This window comes from Carya illinoinensis, chromosome 4, assembly GCF_018687715.1.
Source record: "Carya illinoinensis cultivar Pawnee chromosome 4, C.illinoinensisPawnee_v1, whole genome shotgun sequence".
In the NCBI taxonomy this organism is placed as follows: Eukaryota; Viridiplantae; Streptophyta; class Magnoliopsida; order Fagales; family Juglandaceae; genus Carya; species Carya illinoinensis.
The window spans coordinates 42,040,472-42,056,876 of record NC_056755.1 but is presented as its reverse complement, the minus strand read 5'-3'; the positions used below and the strand labels follow the sequence as shown (position 1 = coordinate 42,056,876).

General features: G+C 33.3%; 1 protein-coding gene across 1 annotated transcript; it reads left to right on the top strand.

Annotated features, from left to right (window-relative positions):
* The first annotated feature begins 12,031 nt into the window (after positions 1–12,031).
* Positions 12,032–16,093, top strand: LOC122308487 (light-inducible protein CPRF2). Its single transcript, XM_043121841.1, has 6 exons — positions 12,032–12,539; positions 12,637–12,736; positions 13,046–13,247; positions 14,311–14,386; positions 14,483–14,608; positions 15,515–16,093. Exons 1-6 carry the CDS (start codon positions 12,102–12,104, stop codon positions 15,929–15,931), a joined length of 1,359 nt encoding a protein of 452 aa, XP_042977775.1. The 5' UTR covers positions 12,032–12,101; the 3' UTR covers positions 15,932–16,093.
* The last annotated feature ends 312 nt before the right edge of the window (positions 16,094–16,405 follow it).

Sequence of the window (16,405 nt, the reverse complement as noted above, 5' to 3'; positions counted from 1 at the left end):
TGTGATTTTCTATGAGTCTACATTTCCCTTTCAAAATTCTTACCTCAATACATCTTCCTCTTCCATATCTTCACATGATCAAACCATACCTCTAGTTTTACCTGTCACCAAACAATATTTTTCCTCCCCATATGATCTTGCCACAAATCATCCTGCCACTCCTTCAGCATCTCAATCTAATTCTTCTTCTCATACTCCCATTTTAGATTCACCTGTTAGTTCCTCTTTCCCTCACATCAACTCTACTCAATCATATTCTTTTTCATCTCCAGCACCTCAAATCAACTCCTTCTGGTCCCGTTTCAAATACTCTAGAAAATACTAACCATCCCACATTCCTCTTAGGAGGTCTGATCGTGTTAGAAAACCCTCTTCATACTTACATAACTATCAATGTCAAGTAGTCATTAGTAACCCCACTTAGGTACAACTTTTATCTTCAACTAATCATCCTCTTCACAGACACTTGTCCATTACAGAAAACTTTGCACTTTCACTTTCCCTCGTGCAAGAACCAAAAACCTATAAAGAAGTTGTGATGTCTCCGCATTGGCAAGCAGTAGTGCAGTCGGAATTAAAAACTTTAGAGGAAATGGAACATGGACAGTCACTAGTTTGCCTCCTAGAAAGACCACAGTTGGTTGTAGGTATGTTTTCAAGATCAAGCTCAATTTAGATGGATATGTGGAGAGATAGAAGACCAGGTTGGTAGCCAATGACTACATTCAGATTGAGGAATTTGATTATCAAGAAACATATAGTCCCGTAGCTAACCTTACTACTGTTAAAACTTTTTTGGCCGTAGCTGACATCCATAATTGGCATTTAAGCCAAATAGATTTGCATCATGCATTCCTCAATGGAGACCTTGATGAGAAAATATATATGGACCTATCTTCAAGTGATCAAATCAAGGAGGAGAATCCTTATGGAAATGAAAGACTTGTTTGTAGGTCATTATATGGCCTCAAATAAGCCTCTCGACAATGGAATTCAAAATTTTCTTCTTCTTTACTTTCTATTGGATTCCAACAATCTAAATCTGATTATTTTTTGTTTAATGGTTTTGTTGCTCTGTTGGTTTATGTAGATGACATACTTATTAATAGTTGAAATATGTCAATTATTAATGCTATCAAGGCACATTTGAACTCACAATTCAGGATCAAAGATCTAGGGTAGGTGAAATATTTCTTGGGTTTAGAAATTGTAAGATCAAGGTCTGGAACATATATGTCAAAGGAATTATACTTTTGAAATCTTAGAAGATTCTGATCTTTTAGGATGTAAACCTGTTCACACTCCCATTAAGACCAATCACAAGCTCAGTCACACTTCTACAGATGTTTTGATTGATGCTACAATTTATAGAAGGTTGATTGGGCCAACTGATCTACTTAACAATTTCAAGACCAGACATTATTTATGCTGTCCATATATTTAGTCAATTCATGCTCAAACCAACAGAAATACATTTACAAGCTGCTCATAAGGTTTTGAGATACTTGAAGGGTTCTATAGGGAAAGGTATTTTCTTCTCTTCTCTATCAACTTTTCATTTAAAGGCCTTTAGTGATTCGGATTGGGTAGCTTGTCCAGAGATAAGAATATTAGTTACTGAGTACTACATCTTCATTGGGGATTCTATAATTAGTTGGAAGTCTAAAAACTAAGCAACAATCTCTAGATCCTCTACTGAAGTAGAGTATAAAGCATTAGCCCACACAAGTTGTGAAATGATTTGGATCATTTCTTTATTGAAAGACTTCTAGATTGATTATACTAAAGCTGTAGTATTGTATTGTGATACCGAATATGCTCTACACCTTACAAAAAATCTAGTCTTTCACTAAAGGACTAAACACATAGAGCTTAATTGCCATTTTATTCGAGAAAAGGTTTCAGTAGGGATTATCATGCTAGTTCATTTATCTTCCAAGTTTGAGCTAGCTGATATTTTTACCAAGACTCTTCCTGCAGCTACCCTAAGTTTCTTAATATAAAAAATGGGCATTTTGAATATCTATGCCCATCTTGAGGTGGAGTCTCAAACTTCATCAAGAAAATCAGAGGAATTAATTGAGGCTGCACTAACTCTGCATACACCCTCACCACAGAGAATGCTTCCCACTTAGCATTAGAATATTCACTACAGAGTTTGTTAGAATATTTCTTTTAGCTGCTTCTAGAATTAGTCTGTTATTCTTTATCCTATTATTTGATTGCTTCATTGCTTTTGTGTATATATAGTTGTCATTGTAAACTTTATTTTTTCAAAGAAATAGAGTGAGAAAGTTGCCTCCCCATACTTACCCATTTTTTATCTTCTCATTCCTTTCAAATTCCAACAAAATAGATGGTGGAGATGCCGACAAAAGAATTCTAGCCTATCTACTCCCTGTGGATTGTTGTATACGATTTCCTCGAGCATTGTTGGAAAATTGCTTTGTCCTTGTAGCGTGTTTAATTCTGCCTCATCAAAATAGGACTGGGCTTGTGCAAATTGATTTCCATTGCCATTTAGTGTATCTATGGGAGAAGTATTGGGCATATTCATAGCTTGATATATTTGTTCAGTAGTGAAAATATCATTTGTGAATTGAAAAGTACTTGTCCCCTGATGATTTGGTAGATTAAACTCAGAAAATCTTCCTCCAAGTTTGATAAGTAATTTCTTGATAGCAAATGGGGAGGGGTATTGTCAAGACTTTGATTAATTAAATAGCAAGAATTTGATATTTGAGGTACCAACACCTCCAATTTGTAAATTACTTCAAATACTGTGTGAGTGGATAATGGAGCTGAAGAAGATGGAGACAGACAATGCGGTTGTGGGAAGAAGAAGATAGAAAGGAAGTGAGAATTAAATTGTATACCAGATGCTTTGTTTTTCAAATGAGTAAAAGAGATACACGGGTGTAGCAGCCCGCTAGAAATTCAATTGTGAAATTTCTATAAACTTTAGGAACCTCGTGAAAACCCCATAAGTTTTCACGAATCCATTAATCGTATAGGTTTTTGTCTAACTACATAGTTAGTGTTATCATTTACTATGGTATCAGAAGTGTGTTTTTGATTATTGGAGATAGCTAGAAGTGTCAAAATGTATTATGGTTTGTGCCATTAGACTCGGAGGGTTATTTAAAGTCTTACGGCGCAATAACTTTTTTTTCATATTTTCGGACAAAACGTCTGTTCAAAACTGTAGATATTATTGGATAAAAAGAAATATCTTGAGGTAATTTTCATGAATATTATTGGGTAAAAATATTTTGAGTTGATTTTTATAGATATTATTAGATAAAAATATCTTAAATTGATATTTTTGTAGATACTATTGGATAGAATATTATGAGATAATCTTTTATAGATATTTTGGGTAGGAGAAAACTACACTCAACTCTCAACTCCAGCCTCATCTCTTCCATATCTCATCCATAAGTATCTCCAGCCACCTCTCCCCACGAAATTATCTTCATTTACACTTTTCATTGAAAGAATATCAAACACTCTCTCTCGGACAGCTTTTAGGAGGTCTTTTGCACACCCATTTCGAAGTTTTTGTAAGTGTTTTATCATAAAATTTCATTCATATAAGTTGTTCCTTTTTGAATCTAGTTTACATGAATATCTTATTTGCCCCATTTGAAAATCATTTGGTCAGTCAAATATTGTGCAAAATATAGAAAGGTCATTCTGGGAGATAAACTGAAGAATATGTTATAGTTTGGAGTTTTTGACCAAACTAATGGATAGATATTGGTACGAAATTTTTATGGAGTATTGTTAACATGTATATGTGACTATTGGTTGAGGATTTTTGCATGATTAAAGGTTTTGATGAAAGATTTTCTTAGATTTAGAAACTTAGAAACTGGAAGAAGAAAAACAGTTTCTGTTTTGAGAAAGTTTAACTCTTTGGTGGTCTAAACCTATTCTAATGACTTTAATAATTTTATTGGAGGATCCTAAACATCTTATATACATGTTATATTATTATTTTGAAAATATTTGATGTTAGTTTCAAAGATATGAAATTTTATGCAAAGAGATATTCAAATAAGCCAAAGTGTGGATATTCTTGGCTAAATTTATGTTTTGGTTAATTTCTAACCATGTGATCTTGAATTAGAAGCTTATATATGTTTTAAGACATCTTTTTAAACCATGTGATGATTTGGTTTGAAGATCATATATTTATAAGTCATAGATCAAGAGATTTATTAAAACTAGTTGAGGAAAAAGTTTCTGTTTTTGGACTAAGTGTAAAATCAAAAACTCCAAATGTTATTTTGTGATTTTGGTGACTTTAGTTTGATGATTTAAAGCATGGTTGATGTTAGGATGATATTATGAATATGTTAGAAGTAAGATTTGATTTTTGAAATTCTTGGAGATGTTTTGATTTAAGGTCAAAACTTGTGATTCAAGTGCTTGGATTTTTTTACAAAAAAGTTTGGTGTTAATTATTAGCTTTTTCTAAATGGATGTTTTAAGTATGGTTTTGAACTTAGGATTGGAAGATGTTTGTTGCAAAATTTTGGTTTAAGCATGAGTTTTGAAGTTGGAAAGAATTGCAATAAAAATCAAGGGAAATGGCCTATGGATGTTTCGTCCATAGTGTGTTCTTCATAGTTGTGTTTTGTTTTAAATTTTTTTGAGTTAATATTTAAGTTTATGACAAAATTTACATGAGGAATGTAAATTTTGGAAACTTTTGGAGTTAGTGTAACAGCCCGCTAGAAATTCAATTATGAAATTTCTATTAACTTTAGGAATCTCGTGAAAACCCCATAAGTTTTCACGAATCCATTAATCGTATAGGTTTTTGTCTAACTATATAGTTAGTGTTATTATTTACTATGGTATCAGAAGTGTATTTTTTATTATTGGAGATAGTTAGAAGTGTCAAAATGTATTATGGTTTGTGCCATTAGACTCGGAGGGTTATTTAAAGTCTTATGGCGCAATAACATTTTTTCATATTTTCGGACAAAACGTCTGTTCAAAACTGTAGATATTATTGGATAAAAAGAAATATCTTGAGGTAATTTTCATGAATATTATTGGGTAAAAATATTTTGAGTTGATTTTTATAGATATTATTAGATAAAAATATCTTAAGTTGATTTTTTGTATATACTATTGGATAGAATATTATGAGATAATCTTTTATAGATATTTTGGGTAGGAGAAAACTACACTCAACTCTCAACTCCAGCCTCATCTCTTCCATATCTCATCCATAATTATCTCCAGCCACCTCTCCCCACGAAATTATCTTCATTTACACTTTCCATTGAAAGAATATCAAACACTCTTTCTCGGACAGCTTTTAGGAGGTATTTTGCACGCCAATTTCGAAGCTGTTGTAAGTGTTTTATCATAAAGTCTCCTTCATATAAGTTGTTCATTTTTTAGTCTAGTTTACATGGATATCTTATTTGCCCCATTTGAAGATCATTTGGTCAGTCAAATATTATATAAACTATAGAAATGTCATTCTAAGAGGTAAACTGGAGAATATGTTATAGTTTGGAGTTTTTGACCAAGATAATAGATAGATATTGGTCCGAAATTTTTATGGAGTATTGTTAACATGTATATATGACTATTAGTTGAGGATTTTTGCATGATTAAAGGTTTTGATAAAAGATATTCTTAGATTTAGAAATTTAGAAACTGGAAGAGGAAAAACAGTTTCTGTTTTGAGAAAGTTTAACTCTTTGATGGTCTAAACCTATTCTAATGACTTTGATAATTTTATTGGAGGATCCTAAACATCTTATATACATGTTATATTATTATTTTGAAAATATTTGATGTTAGTTTCAAAGATATGAAATTTTATGCAAAGAGATATTCAGATAAGCCAAAGTGTGGATATTCTTGGCTAAATTTATGTTTTGGTTAATTTCTAACCATGTGATCTTGAATTAGAAGCTTGTATATGTTTTAGGACATCTTTTTAAACCATGTAATGGTTTGGTTTGAAGATCATATATTTATAAGTCATAGATCAAGAGATTTATCAAAACTAGTTGAGGAAAAAGTTTCTATTTTTGGACTAAGTGTAAAACCAAAAACTCCAAATGTTATTTTGTGATTTTGGTGACTTTAGTTTGATGATTTAAAGCATGGTTGATGTTAAGATGATATTATGAATATGTTAGAAGTAAGATTTGATTTTTGAAATTCTTGGAGATGTTTTGATTTAAGGTCAAAACTTGTGATTCAAGTGCTTGGATCTTTTTACAAAAAAAGTTTGGTGTTAATTATTAGCTTTTTCTAAATGGATGTTTTAATTATGGTTTTGAACTTAGGATTGGAAGATGTTTGTTGCAAAATTTTGGTTTAAGCATGAGTTTTGAAGTTGGAAGGAATTGCAACAAAAATAAAGGGAAATGGCCTATGGATGTTTCGACCATAGTGTGTTCTTCATAGTTGTGTTTTGTTTTAAATTTTTCTGAGTTGATATTTAAGTTTAGGACAAAATTTACATGATGAATGTAAATTTTAGAAACTTTTGGAGTTAGTATGCAAAATCCTTAAGTTATGGGTAAAACGGTCATTTTTCCACATGTAGATTGTAAAATGAAAATTTTACTCTTTAAGTTAGTATTTTCCATATTTCAAATATTTAGTGATTTAGTTCTAACTTTTAGAATCACTAATTACAGTTTCTCGTGGTCGCACTTGAAGTTTTATAAGAAACGCGGAGATCGAGGTAAGTTAGCTTTTAACTTACAAGCAGTCTACTGTGTATGTGTGCTAAGTAAAGGAACTACAATGTATGTATGTATGTTATCATATATGTCATGCCATGCCAAGTTATCATGTAAATGTCTATTATACAGAATTTATTCTGTCATCAATTTTTATCTGTTACATAATATATTCTGTCATGTATTACTGTACATTACAAGTATGTCATGTTAAATATGTTGTCTATTATATGTTATGTCATGTTACGAAATGTTTCTATCTCAAGTTGGTCATGTATTTCAAGTTATGTTCAAATCACGTTATGTTACGTCAGGGCTCCAGTCTTTTCGTTTTCCAGTCACGTTTCATCTTGAGTACATTCAGTATATGTAGAATACATGGGGCCACAACAACTGTGGAGTATGTATTTACACGTAGAATACATGGGACCACAACAACTGTGGAGTATATATTTTTCATGTTAAGTCAAGTTTGTGTAGAATACATGGGGCCACAACAACTGTGGAGTATGTATTTTTCATGTTAAGTCAAGTTTGTGTAGAATACATGGGGCCACAACAACTGTGGAGTATGTATTTTTCATGTTAAGTCAAGTTTGTGTAGAATACATGGGGCCACAACAACTGTGGAGTATGTATTTACACGTAGAATACATGGGGCCACAACAACTGTGGAGTATGTATTTACACGTAGAATACATGGGGTCACAACAACTGTGGAGTATGTATTTTTCATGTTAAGTCAAGTTTCAGATCAAGTTCATGTCAAGTCAAGTTCAGTTCATGTTTCAATTTAAGTTATGTCAATTATGCTATGTTGTACGTCAAGTTATACTTTAATTACTTATGAATTTGATTATGCATTTATGTTTTTACTGTCATGCATGCATCATTAGCTTGTGTGGAAGTTTTTTGTTAACTTACTGAGATTTGTAATCAAATCTCACTTTGGTAGTCCCAACTACCATTCCCCCCGAATGGTAGATCTTGTTACAGGACCTGAAGGAGAATCAGGAGCTGATCAACTAGACACAGTTGACTAAGCGATGGTGCGACGTCAATGTTAATATAGTAGTTAACGTAAATTACTACTTGTACAATGGAGTTGCATCTTTAGTATTTTTTGGATCATAACCATTTTGGACTAGTGTTGTGATCTACTCAATGGGTCTTTATGTATGAAGTATGTTTTAAGCATTTGAGATATTTTCAATTTGGTGCATAGTATTGCTAAAGAAAAAAATTATCCGCTGCGAATATTGCATAATGTTAGATGCATGTTAGGAACATTGCATCTTATATGTCATGAACGGGGGCAGGTAACCTTGTGTTGCAGTTCTCGACGCTTCAAATGTCCGTCCGATCCCAAACGGAATTTGGGGGCGTCACAGGGTGATATCAGAGCAATACGTCTCTGGGTAGTAAATCCACATGTCCTTAGGAAATGCACCAAACATTAGGCTTGAAATTTTAGTCATCAGTAGACTTGAATTTCTTAAGGTATGAAAGGTAGTATGTGGTTTTAATACATATACTCGTGTGTTTCAAGAAGGGACACATGACTCGTGATAGAATACCTCGGAATGCTAAGGGAGATAACAATCAAGAGGATCAGAATTTCCCGATGGATGAAGAATTAGTTGAGGTAAACATAGTTAACGTTGATCTGATTGCAATTGGTGGTAGTATTGCATTATTGTTATTTTGGAGTAGGTCAAGTCATTGGGATTGGTAAATTGTATATTGTTTGATTCAAACGAGTCATTGTTTCTATTAATTGTGATGCTTGAGAATTCAGCTTGGAAGCTAAATTGTTACCCTAGTGGTAAGAGTAACAATTTTCATTAGAAGTATTATTGTTCATACCAATGTAGATATAGAATACCTTTTAGTAATATGAGAAAGGATATGTAGGATTGATGAATGGTATTCCACATATTTGGAGAATTGTTTTGATTCTGAGAATACGATAGAAATTATGTTTGGAAGAGTAATTTGATTAGGAGAAGCTTTAGCCTTAGTAGGATTCATTTATGATAATAGTATTACCACGCCGCCAGTAAATGATTTCTGGCAAAGCATTATCTTTATGGATACATAAATTGATCTTCTTTTGAAGACTATTATATGAGGAGTAAAATCTTGGTCTTGAGGATTTATGTGAACATTAGGAACAAATCATTTAGAGTTAGAATAATTGATAACTCATGATGGATAGAAGAGTTATGTCAATCATAAGAGAGAAAGTCTCAAGTTTAAGTTATTAACTGGTCAGTTATTGAAGTACCACCTAGGAGGATGACTGATTGTTGCGATTATAAAGAAGTAAGTTAGTCCTAGACCAGTAGAACTCCTTGAGGTTTTTATTAACTTGAAGATTACTGAGAGTTTGGATATGCATGATTAAATGCATATTTATATGAGTCATTAGATCATGTCATATATATGAAAATCCCTGAAAGAAATAAAATGGAGCACATAAAACATCTACCAGAAGATAGAAATACAAATATAAATATTTGTGAAGTATTATTTTATTATTATAAAGCAAAATTACATAAATTTGAGACTCTTTGCCTCAATCTTTAAACGCTCTTGCTCTTCAAAAATCTGCATGCCTTTCCTATCTAAAGGAGTAGCCACTCGAAAAGAAGAGTTAAGCAAAGATTTTAAATTTCTGTTCTCTCGCTTTACTGCTTCTATCTTCATGTTGGATTCCATAAGAAGCCTCTGAAGGATAGAAATTTTCTCCTGGAGTTTGTCAACCCCACCAGTCCTAGATTGCAGTCGCTGAGAATATGCGACAATGGCTGATGAGTATCGAGTACCGAGACTCACAAGCTCGTAGATAAGTTCACTATCTGACTTATTAGTCAGATCATTATTGGATTGCATTATAGCACCTACGGAAGAAGCATAAACAACTGATGAATGAGGTGCAGAATACCTCATGTTTTGGTAATGAGAAGATTGCTGAGCCATTGCAAAGTGAGTAAACAGAAAGAGATTGCAGAGTAAGAATGCAGACTAATTTCAGAAAAGTGAAGAAGATGAGATGAGAAAGAAGATGAACTGAATAATTCTTTTATAGAGAAAATTATGACGAATCATCTCTCGTGAATCATTTCTCTACAAGAGACAAGAGCAATGTAGTATCATAGCTGCGGTGCCTGACAATTACAGAAGAACAAAGTAGTGTCGTAGCTATGCGGCGCCTGACAACTACAGAAGACCTATAAAAATCATGCGCATCAGAGTTGTCTGGTCTAAAACAGAGGGCCACCGAAAAAAAAAAAAACAGAGAGAGAGAGAGAGACAGCTTAATTTTGATGAATTCTCTACTAACTTTGGTATTTACAAGAACACTTAAACTATATCGCCTATGTTTTTCTAAAGAAAAGTTTCGGAAGATTATTTACTTGAAATTTTAAATTTTAAGTCCGTAGAATACATGGGGCCACAACAACTGTGGAGTATGTATTTTTCATGTTAATTCAAGTTTCAAAACAAGTTCATGCTAAGTCAAGTTTCAGATCAAGTTCATGTCAAGTCAAGTTCAGTTCATGTTTCAATTTAAGTTATGTCAATTATGCTATGTTGTACGCCAAGTTATGCTTTAATTACTTATGAATTTGATTATGCATTTATGCTTTTACTGTCATCCATGCATTATTAGCTTGTGTGGAAGTTTTTTGTTAACTTACTGAGATTTGTAATCAAATCTCACTTTGGTAGTCCCAACTACCATTCCCCCCAAATGGTAGATCTTGTTACAGGACCTGAAGGAGAATCAGGAGCTGATCAACTAGACACAGTTGACTAAGCGACGGTGCGACATAAATGTTAATATAGTAATTAACGTAAATTACTACTTGTACGATTGAGTTGCATTTCTAGTACTTTTTGGATCATAACCATGTTGGACTAGTGTTGTGATCTTAGTTGTTCAATGGATTTTTATGTATGAAGATGTTTTAAGCATTTGAGATATTTTTAATTTGGTGCATAGTATTGCTAAAGAAAAAAAATTTATCCACTGCAAATATTGCATATTGTTAGATGTATGTTAGGAATATTGCATCTTATATGTCATGAACGGGGGCAGGTAACCTTGTGTTGCATGTCTCGACGCTTCAAATGTCCGTCCGATCCCAAATGAAATTTGGGGGCGTCACAACGGGTGTTTTGTTTTTGCTAGTTTGTGATAAGGTGCAAAAATTTACTATAGGAATTTCTAATTTGTCAGATTTTTATTGGATGCTGATAAACTTAAATAATAGGAGATTCCAGTCCAAAGAGTAATTAAATATTCTGACGTTACGGTGAGTTAAGTGCTCGTTTGGATTCAAAAAGATGATTTTATATGAAAGTTGAATAAAATATTATTAGAATATTATTTTTTTTAATATTATTATTTTGAAATTTGAAAATGTTGAATTATTTATTATATTTTGTGTGAAAATTTAGAAAAATTATGATAATGAAATGAGATGAGATACAATACTCTTTGAATTCAAACCAACTCAAAGCGGGTGAAAAATGTTACTTATAATTTTTTAGTGCTATTTTCTTAAAAAAAATAAATATGAATTTATATAAAAAACTATTTTTTAATAATATACCTTTTTTAAAAAAAATTATGCAAAAAATACACTATTTACACATTTTAAAACTCTATATAACATTACTCGTAACATTTTGGCCTAAAAAAATTATATTGCATTTATATACAATAAGCTTGAATTTGAGTCTATCGATTTTTATAATCTACAATTTTTAAAACTTAAAAGAATCCAAAACATTACTCTAAAATTTTGTAGTGATTAGTCTTTGCTTAAATTTAATATGCCCTAAAAAAATTTTATTAAAATATAAAATCAAATTGTAAAAGAAATAAAACCAAAACAAATCCACCAAGAAGGGTTATAGAAAAAACTGATAATTTGAATAACAAAATTATTAATTTTAATAGCTTTATGTACAAAGGTAAAATAAAAAATACTTTAAAAAAAAGTTTGTTATTCGTCATTTTCATTCATTATATATTATATTATTTTTATATTTTTAAAATTATTTTTGATTTTATTCTTTTTAAATTAATCGAATTTTTTTACATATTATTAATATATCATATATTTTATAAGAGAAAAAATAAATAAAAAAAATTATATATAATGTATAGTTTATGGGACAATGACTAGAGCTTATCATTAAAAAAAACAAAAAAAGATCTTAAAATACATCGGATAGATGAGATGGCATTATCTTGACCGTTAATTGTATATAAAAAGGACTTGGGAACGAAATAGGAAGAGAAACGCAGCACGAGACAAAAAGCAAGTGGATCAATTCACAGTACAAACGGACAAAACGAAAATGCGAGAAAATTTGGTGAGAGCGATGAATACTGTGTTCCCAGTCGATGAAATGGCCGATCCGTTCTGGCCTTCGGCAGCGGGTTCGTCCACAGCGATGAATCGGAGCGAGTCGGAGTGGGCCCTGGAGAGATTTATGGAGGAGCTCTCCTCCTCATCATCACCGGCTGCCTTGGCTACGGTCTCGGCGGCTGCGGCAGCGGTATCGGCATCTCTGCCCCTTCCCAAGATCGTCGCTTCCCCAGCACCCACCGTGTCTCCCGTGGGATCTTCATCTTCCACGTCTAGAAGAGAAGAAGCCGACGACCAGGTCATCGACAATCCTAATCATCCGCAGCCGTTGGATCGTCCGTATCCGACAGCTCCAGTTGATCCCGATGAGTACCGCTTGCTTCTTCAAAGTAAGCTCCATATGGCATGCGCCGTCGCTGCTCAACGGGTCTCTCTCTTTCCCTCTCATCTCTGTATATATACAAAACGATAAATTATGGTTTCTTTAATTAACTTGTGTTTGGGTTCGGAAATTGGTGTTGTAGGGGTCGGCTTCAAAGCCTGAGGAATGCGGTAATGTTGTGGAGAGTCAATTGCAGGGGTTAAAGCCGTCTCAACCTGGATCTCAAGCGCACGATGATAAAGGTTTTTGCTTAACGACTTAAGGAAAACTTTTCAGAAACTATTTTTATAGGAAAATTATCAATTGGTTTTGATGTATAAACCGAATGGAATGTTCAGTAGGCTAAATTATTAACTTCTATATTAATGTAAAAAATTATTACTTCAAAAATCTTGACAGTGCTAGGGTTGAGTAAATTTTTATATCAAGGCCTTTTTTATTGGGTTGGTTTAATAGCATCTTGTGTGATTTTATCACGTTAAATTTGTATAAATCAGGCAAATTTACAAGTTACAACCGGTTGTGTCACATTTGATCTTTAATAACTGTAGCTGCGGATCATAATTTCCCTACGGCACAAAGCGAGGCTGATGGTGGATCACTTGGCATTCCGGAATCACCTTTGCAGAGAAAATCTGGAGTCCAAATCAGACAAACAACAAGTGGATCATCGAGAGAGGATTCGGATGATGAGGAACTTGAGGGAGATATGGAAAACCCTGGGAACACTACTGATGTGAAACGTGCTAGGAGGTAATTGCTAATTGTTTATTTTTGTTGATTATATTCTTTTTTGGTTCGCATGGTTCTTTGAAGGTCTAGGCACCTTTATTTAATATCTTCATGAGTTCCTATCAAAAAAATTTAATATCTTCATGAGTTCATGTGCTCGATCTCCCTTTTTTGTGGTAGATAATTGTAGTATGAAAGATCACTGTTCAAGAAAATTGTATTTAGACTTCCCATTCTACTTTATCCCAATTGATTGGGGTTGGCTCATCAGGTTTTTTTTATTTTTATTTTTATTTTTTTTTTATTTTTTTATTTTTATGCTTTTTCCAAACAAAATCAATAGTTTCCATAAAAAAATCCAATCCCAAGCACGTGTCAGGGCAACCAGAGTAAGTTTAGACAAAATGCTCTAATTGAATGAAGGAAAATGTGAGACCGACTTTCTTTAACAAAAGTATTTATTTGAGAATAGAGTTGTTGGAATAAGTTCTGTTCATTGCTAGCTATGCCCTTTTGGTACATTCGGAAGGTCTTTTGAACGTATGCACAAGTCAGTTGATTTTTTGTCAAGCCATGACAATTTTGGAAAAAATTATTTACTTTAGAAAAACACTTACAGTTATACATTTTCTTAGGAGATGAATAGTTTAAACAAAATATAGCTTAAGTAACATTATTCCTTCTCGTGTGTATACTTTTTTCCTTTTCATGATTATGCTCCCATTGCACTTGGCTACATGATTAACATCAATTTGAACTGCCATCAGATGTATTATCCTGTTTTGGGTGGTTGTCTTTATCTGATTATGTTTCCTTTTTCTTTCTGGTGGTCTCTGTATTCTTCTTATCTTTTTCTTTCTGATCGCCTTTATCTGATCTAATTACATTGTGTGGAGTCCTCGCTTATCAATAAGGAGTTACTACCTATCCAAGAAAAACTCTTTTTCTCATTGAGGGTGACGCTTTTTTCTATACTACCTATGCACTTCAGTTTTATCCTGTTTGTTGCTTTCTAATTGAATTCTATCATTTATTAAAAGAATATTTGGCCATTTTTTAATTGACATTGTGACTGTTGGACTAGAATGCTTTCAAATCGAGAATCAGCTAGACGCTCTAGAAGAAGAAAACAAGCGCATATGAACGAACTTGAGACACAGGTAATGCATCATGTTTGTTCTTAACATTATAACACACTCCTCATCTCTTTCTTTTTTTAATTTTTTAGTTCTTTAAGAATATGTTGTTTCATACAGGTCAATCAGCTTAGGGCTGAAAACTCTACCTTGTTAGAGCGTCTTTCTGACATGAATCAGAAGTACGAGCAATCTGGTGTTGACAACAGAATTTTAAAAGCTGATATTGAGGCTTTGAGAGCAAATGTAAGCCGATTGTTCAATCTGTGCAATTATTTTGCTACTCGTACATTTTATAGTCAGTTTATATTTGGCTATTGAAATATGATAATTGTTTTGAATTTCAAATAAATATAACTTATAAAGAAAAAAAGAATTTCAAATAAATTTAGAGTAGATAGCATTCTTGTGTCACCATGAGTTGTTTCAAAATTGCATTCATGTTATTTCTCTGTAGTGTTAAGGAATCATATATTAGACGACCCTACCACATTGGAGCAACATCATTGTTTGGTTTTGAGATTGATCTTAGATGTGCACCGAGAACGTTCATCTTACATCCCCAGGAAATGATGAAATGGATTCTCATAAGCTAAGTAATGGTGATTAAATTTCATGGAATAGGAGGTCAAAAGTAAATTACCATGTCATCTATTTAGTTATGAATCTTTGCTTTTCTTTTTATTTTGATAAATAAGATAATTTTATTTATAAGCAGAGAGGTGCAATTTAAGTGCACAAGGTGGGTGTATACAATAGATACAGCCAGTTAGAAAATGCAAAAATATTTTTTACCTGAAGGATGCTTGCTCTTTTTCTTCGTCTTGTTATTTGGGTGTATCCTCTGTAATTCTCTCACAATTCTCGGAGCTTCGATCATTCTTGTCCGTCCATATACACTACATTAGGAGATTGGAATAATTTTTAATAAAGTTTTACTTTGTTGATTGTCAAGCTGAGCTTTCCAACACGAAGAGTTCTGTTATCCATTGTTACTCTGTTCAATTTAATGAAGCTCAAGACAGCTTGCTATAACTCACCAGCAAAAGCACGATATAGTAGCAAATGGTCCACAATTTCCCACGTTTCTATAATTTTTGCATTCACGAAAATGATATATGCTTAACCAATCATTTGATTTTTTATTCCCAGGTGAAGATGGCTGAAGAAACAGTTAAGCGACTGACAAATCTCCCCCAGATGAATCTAGCCATGGCCGATATGCCTAGTGCAGGAATGCCATTTGCATGCAACCCGATGAATGGTAATCCTGCTTTACCAATTTTGCCGAACCCAAACCAATTCTTTCACCAGCCAGTTCCAAATGTTGCCAATGCCACTCCACATCACCAGAGACTTGACAGCAGTTTCCCCAGCAACCCTCCAATTCCTCTTGTTGGAAACCCACAAAAAACTATTGGTGGAAACAGAGTGGCCGAAATGTCTTCGATGCAACACACAGCTAGTGTGCCACAAGCGCAAAAGCACATTTCTGCGGATGCTAGCTCGCACGGGGCCATGCCTAGTTGGGATCCTGAACTTTCTCATACGGTTGCAAACAATAATTAGCAGAATTGATCAGAGTGCCTTCCTTGCTGCTATCTATTTTCAAATTGAGGCTTGGAAGGTTGCCTGCAGAATAAATGTTGCCTATCTTGATTCATGGATGATATTTTAGCTACATCTCTGTAATCACCAACATTTAGTTAATTTACTCAAATGGCTTTTCTATACGGGTTTCATCAGCTGAGCATTACCGCAACTCTGCCCCAAACGCCACTGAGAAATGGCGAGAGGATAAAATTTAAAGGAAAATGAAGGTAGGAGAGGTTATAGGCCTTTGGGATGGGACTTTTGGCTTCCCCTGGCTGAAAATTGGTTCGCTTGCCCAAATAATAATAATAAAAAGGTTGAATTGATCATTCAATGATTGGACTTGCCAGGGTGACATTTGGATAACTCTGATACCTCGACGGCTGATATTTAGTAAGAAAGAACTATAAGGTTTAGAGATATTGCATACTATTTTTCCCCTTTTAAAAG

Coding starts and splice junctions, on each gene's coding strand:
- LOC122308487 (XM_043121841.1), top strand. CDS start 12,102: ATGCGAGAAAATTTGGTGAGAGCGATGAATACTGTGTTCCCAGTCGAT. Junction 12,540..12,636: donor GCGCCGTCGCTGCTCAACGG/GTCTCTCTCTTT, acceptor TTGGTGTTGTAG/GGGTCGGCTTCAAAGCCTGA. Junction 14,609..15,514: donor TTGAGGCTTTGAGAGCAAAT/GTAAGCCGATTG, acceptor TTTTATTCCCAG/GTGAAGATGGCTGAAGAAAC.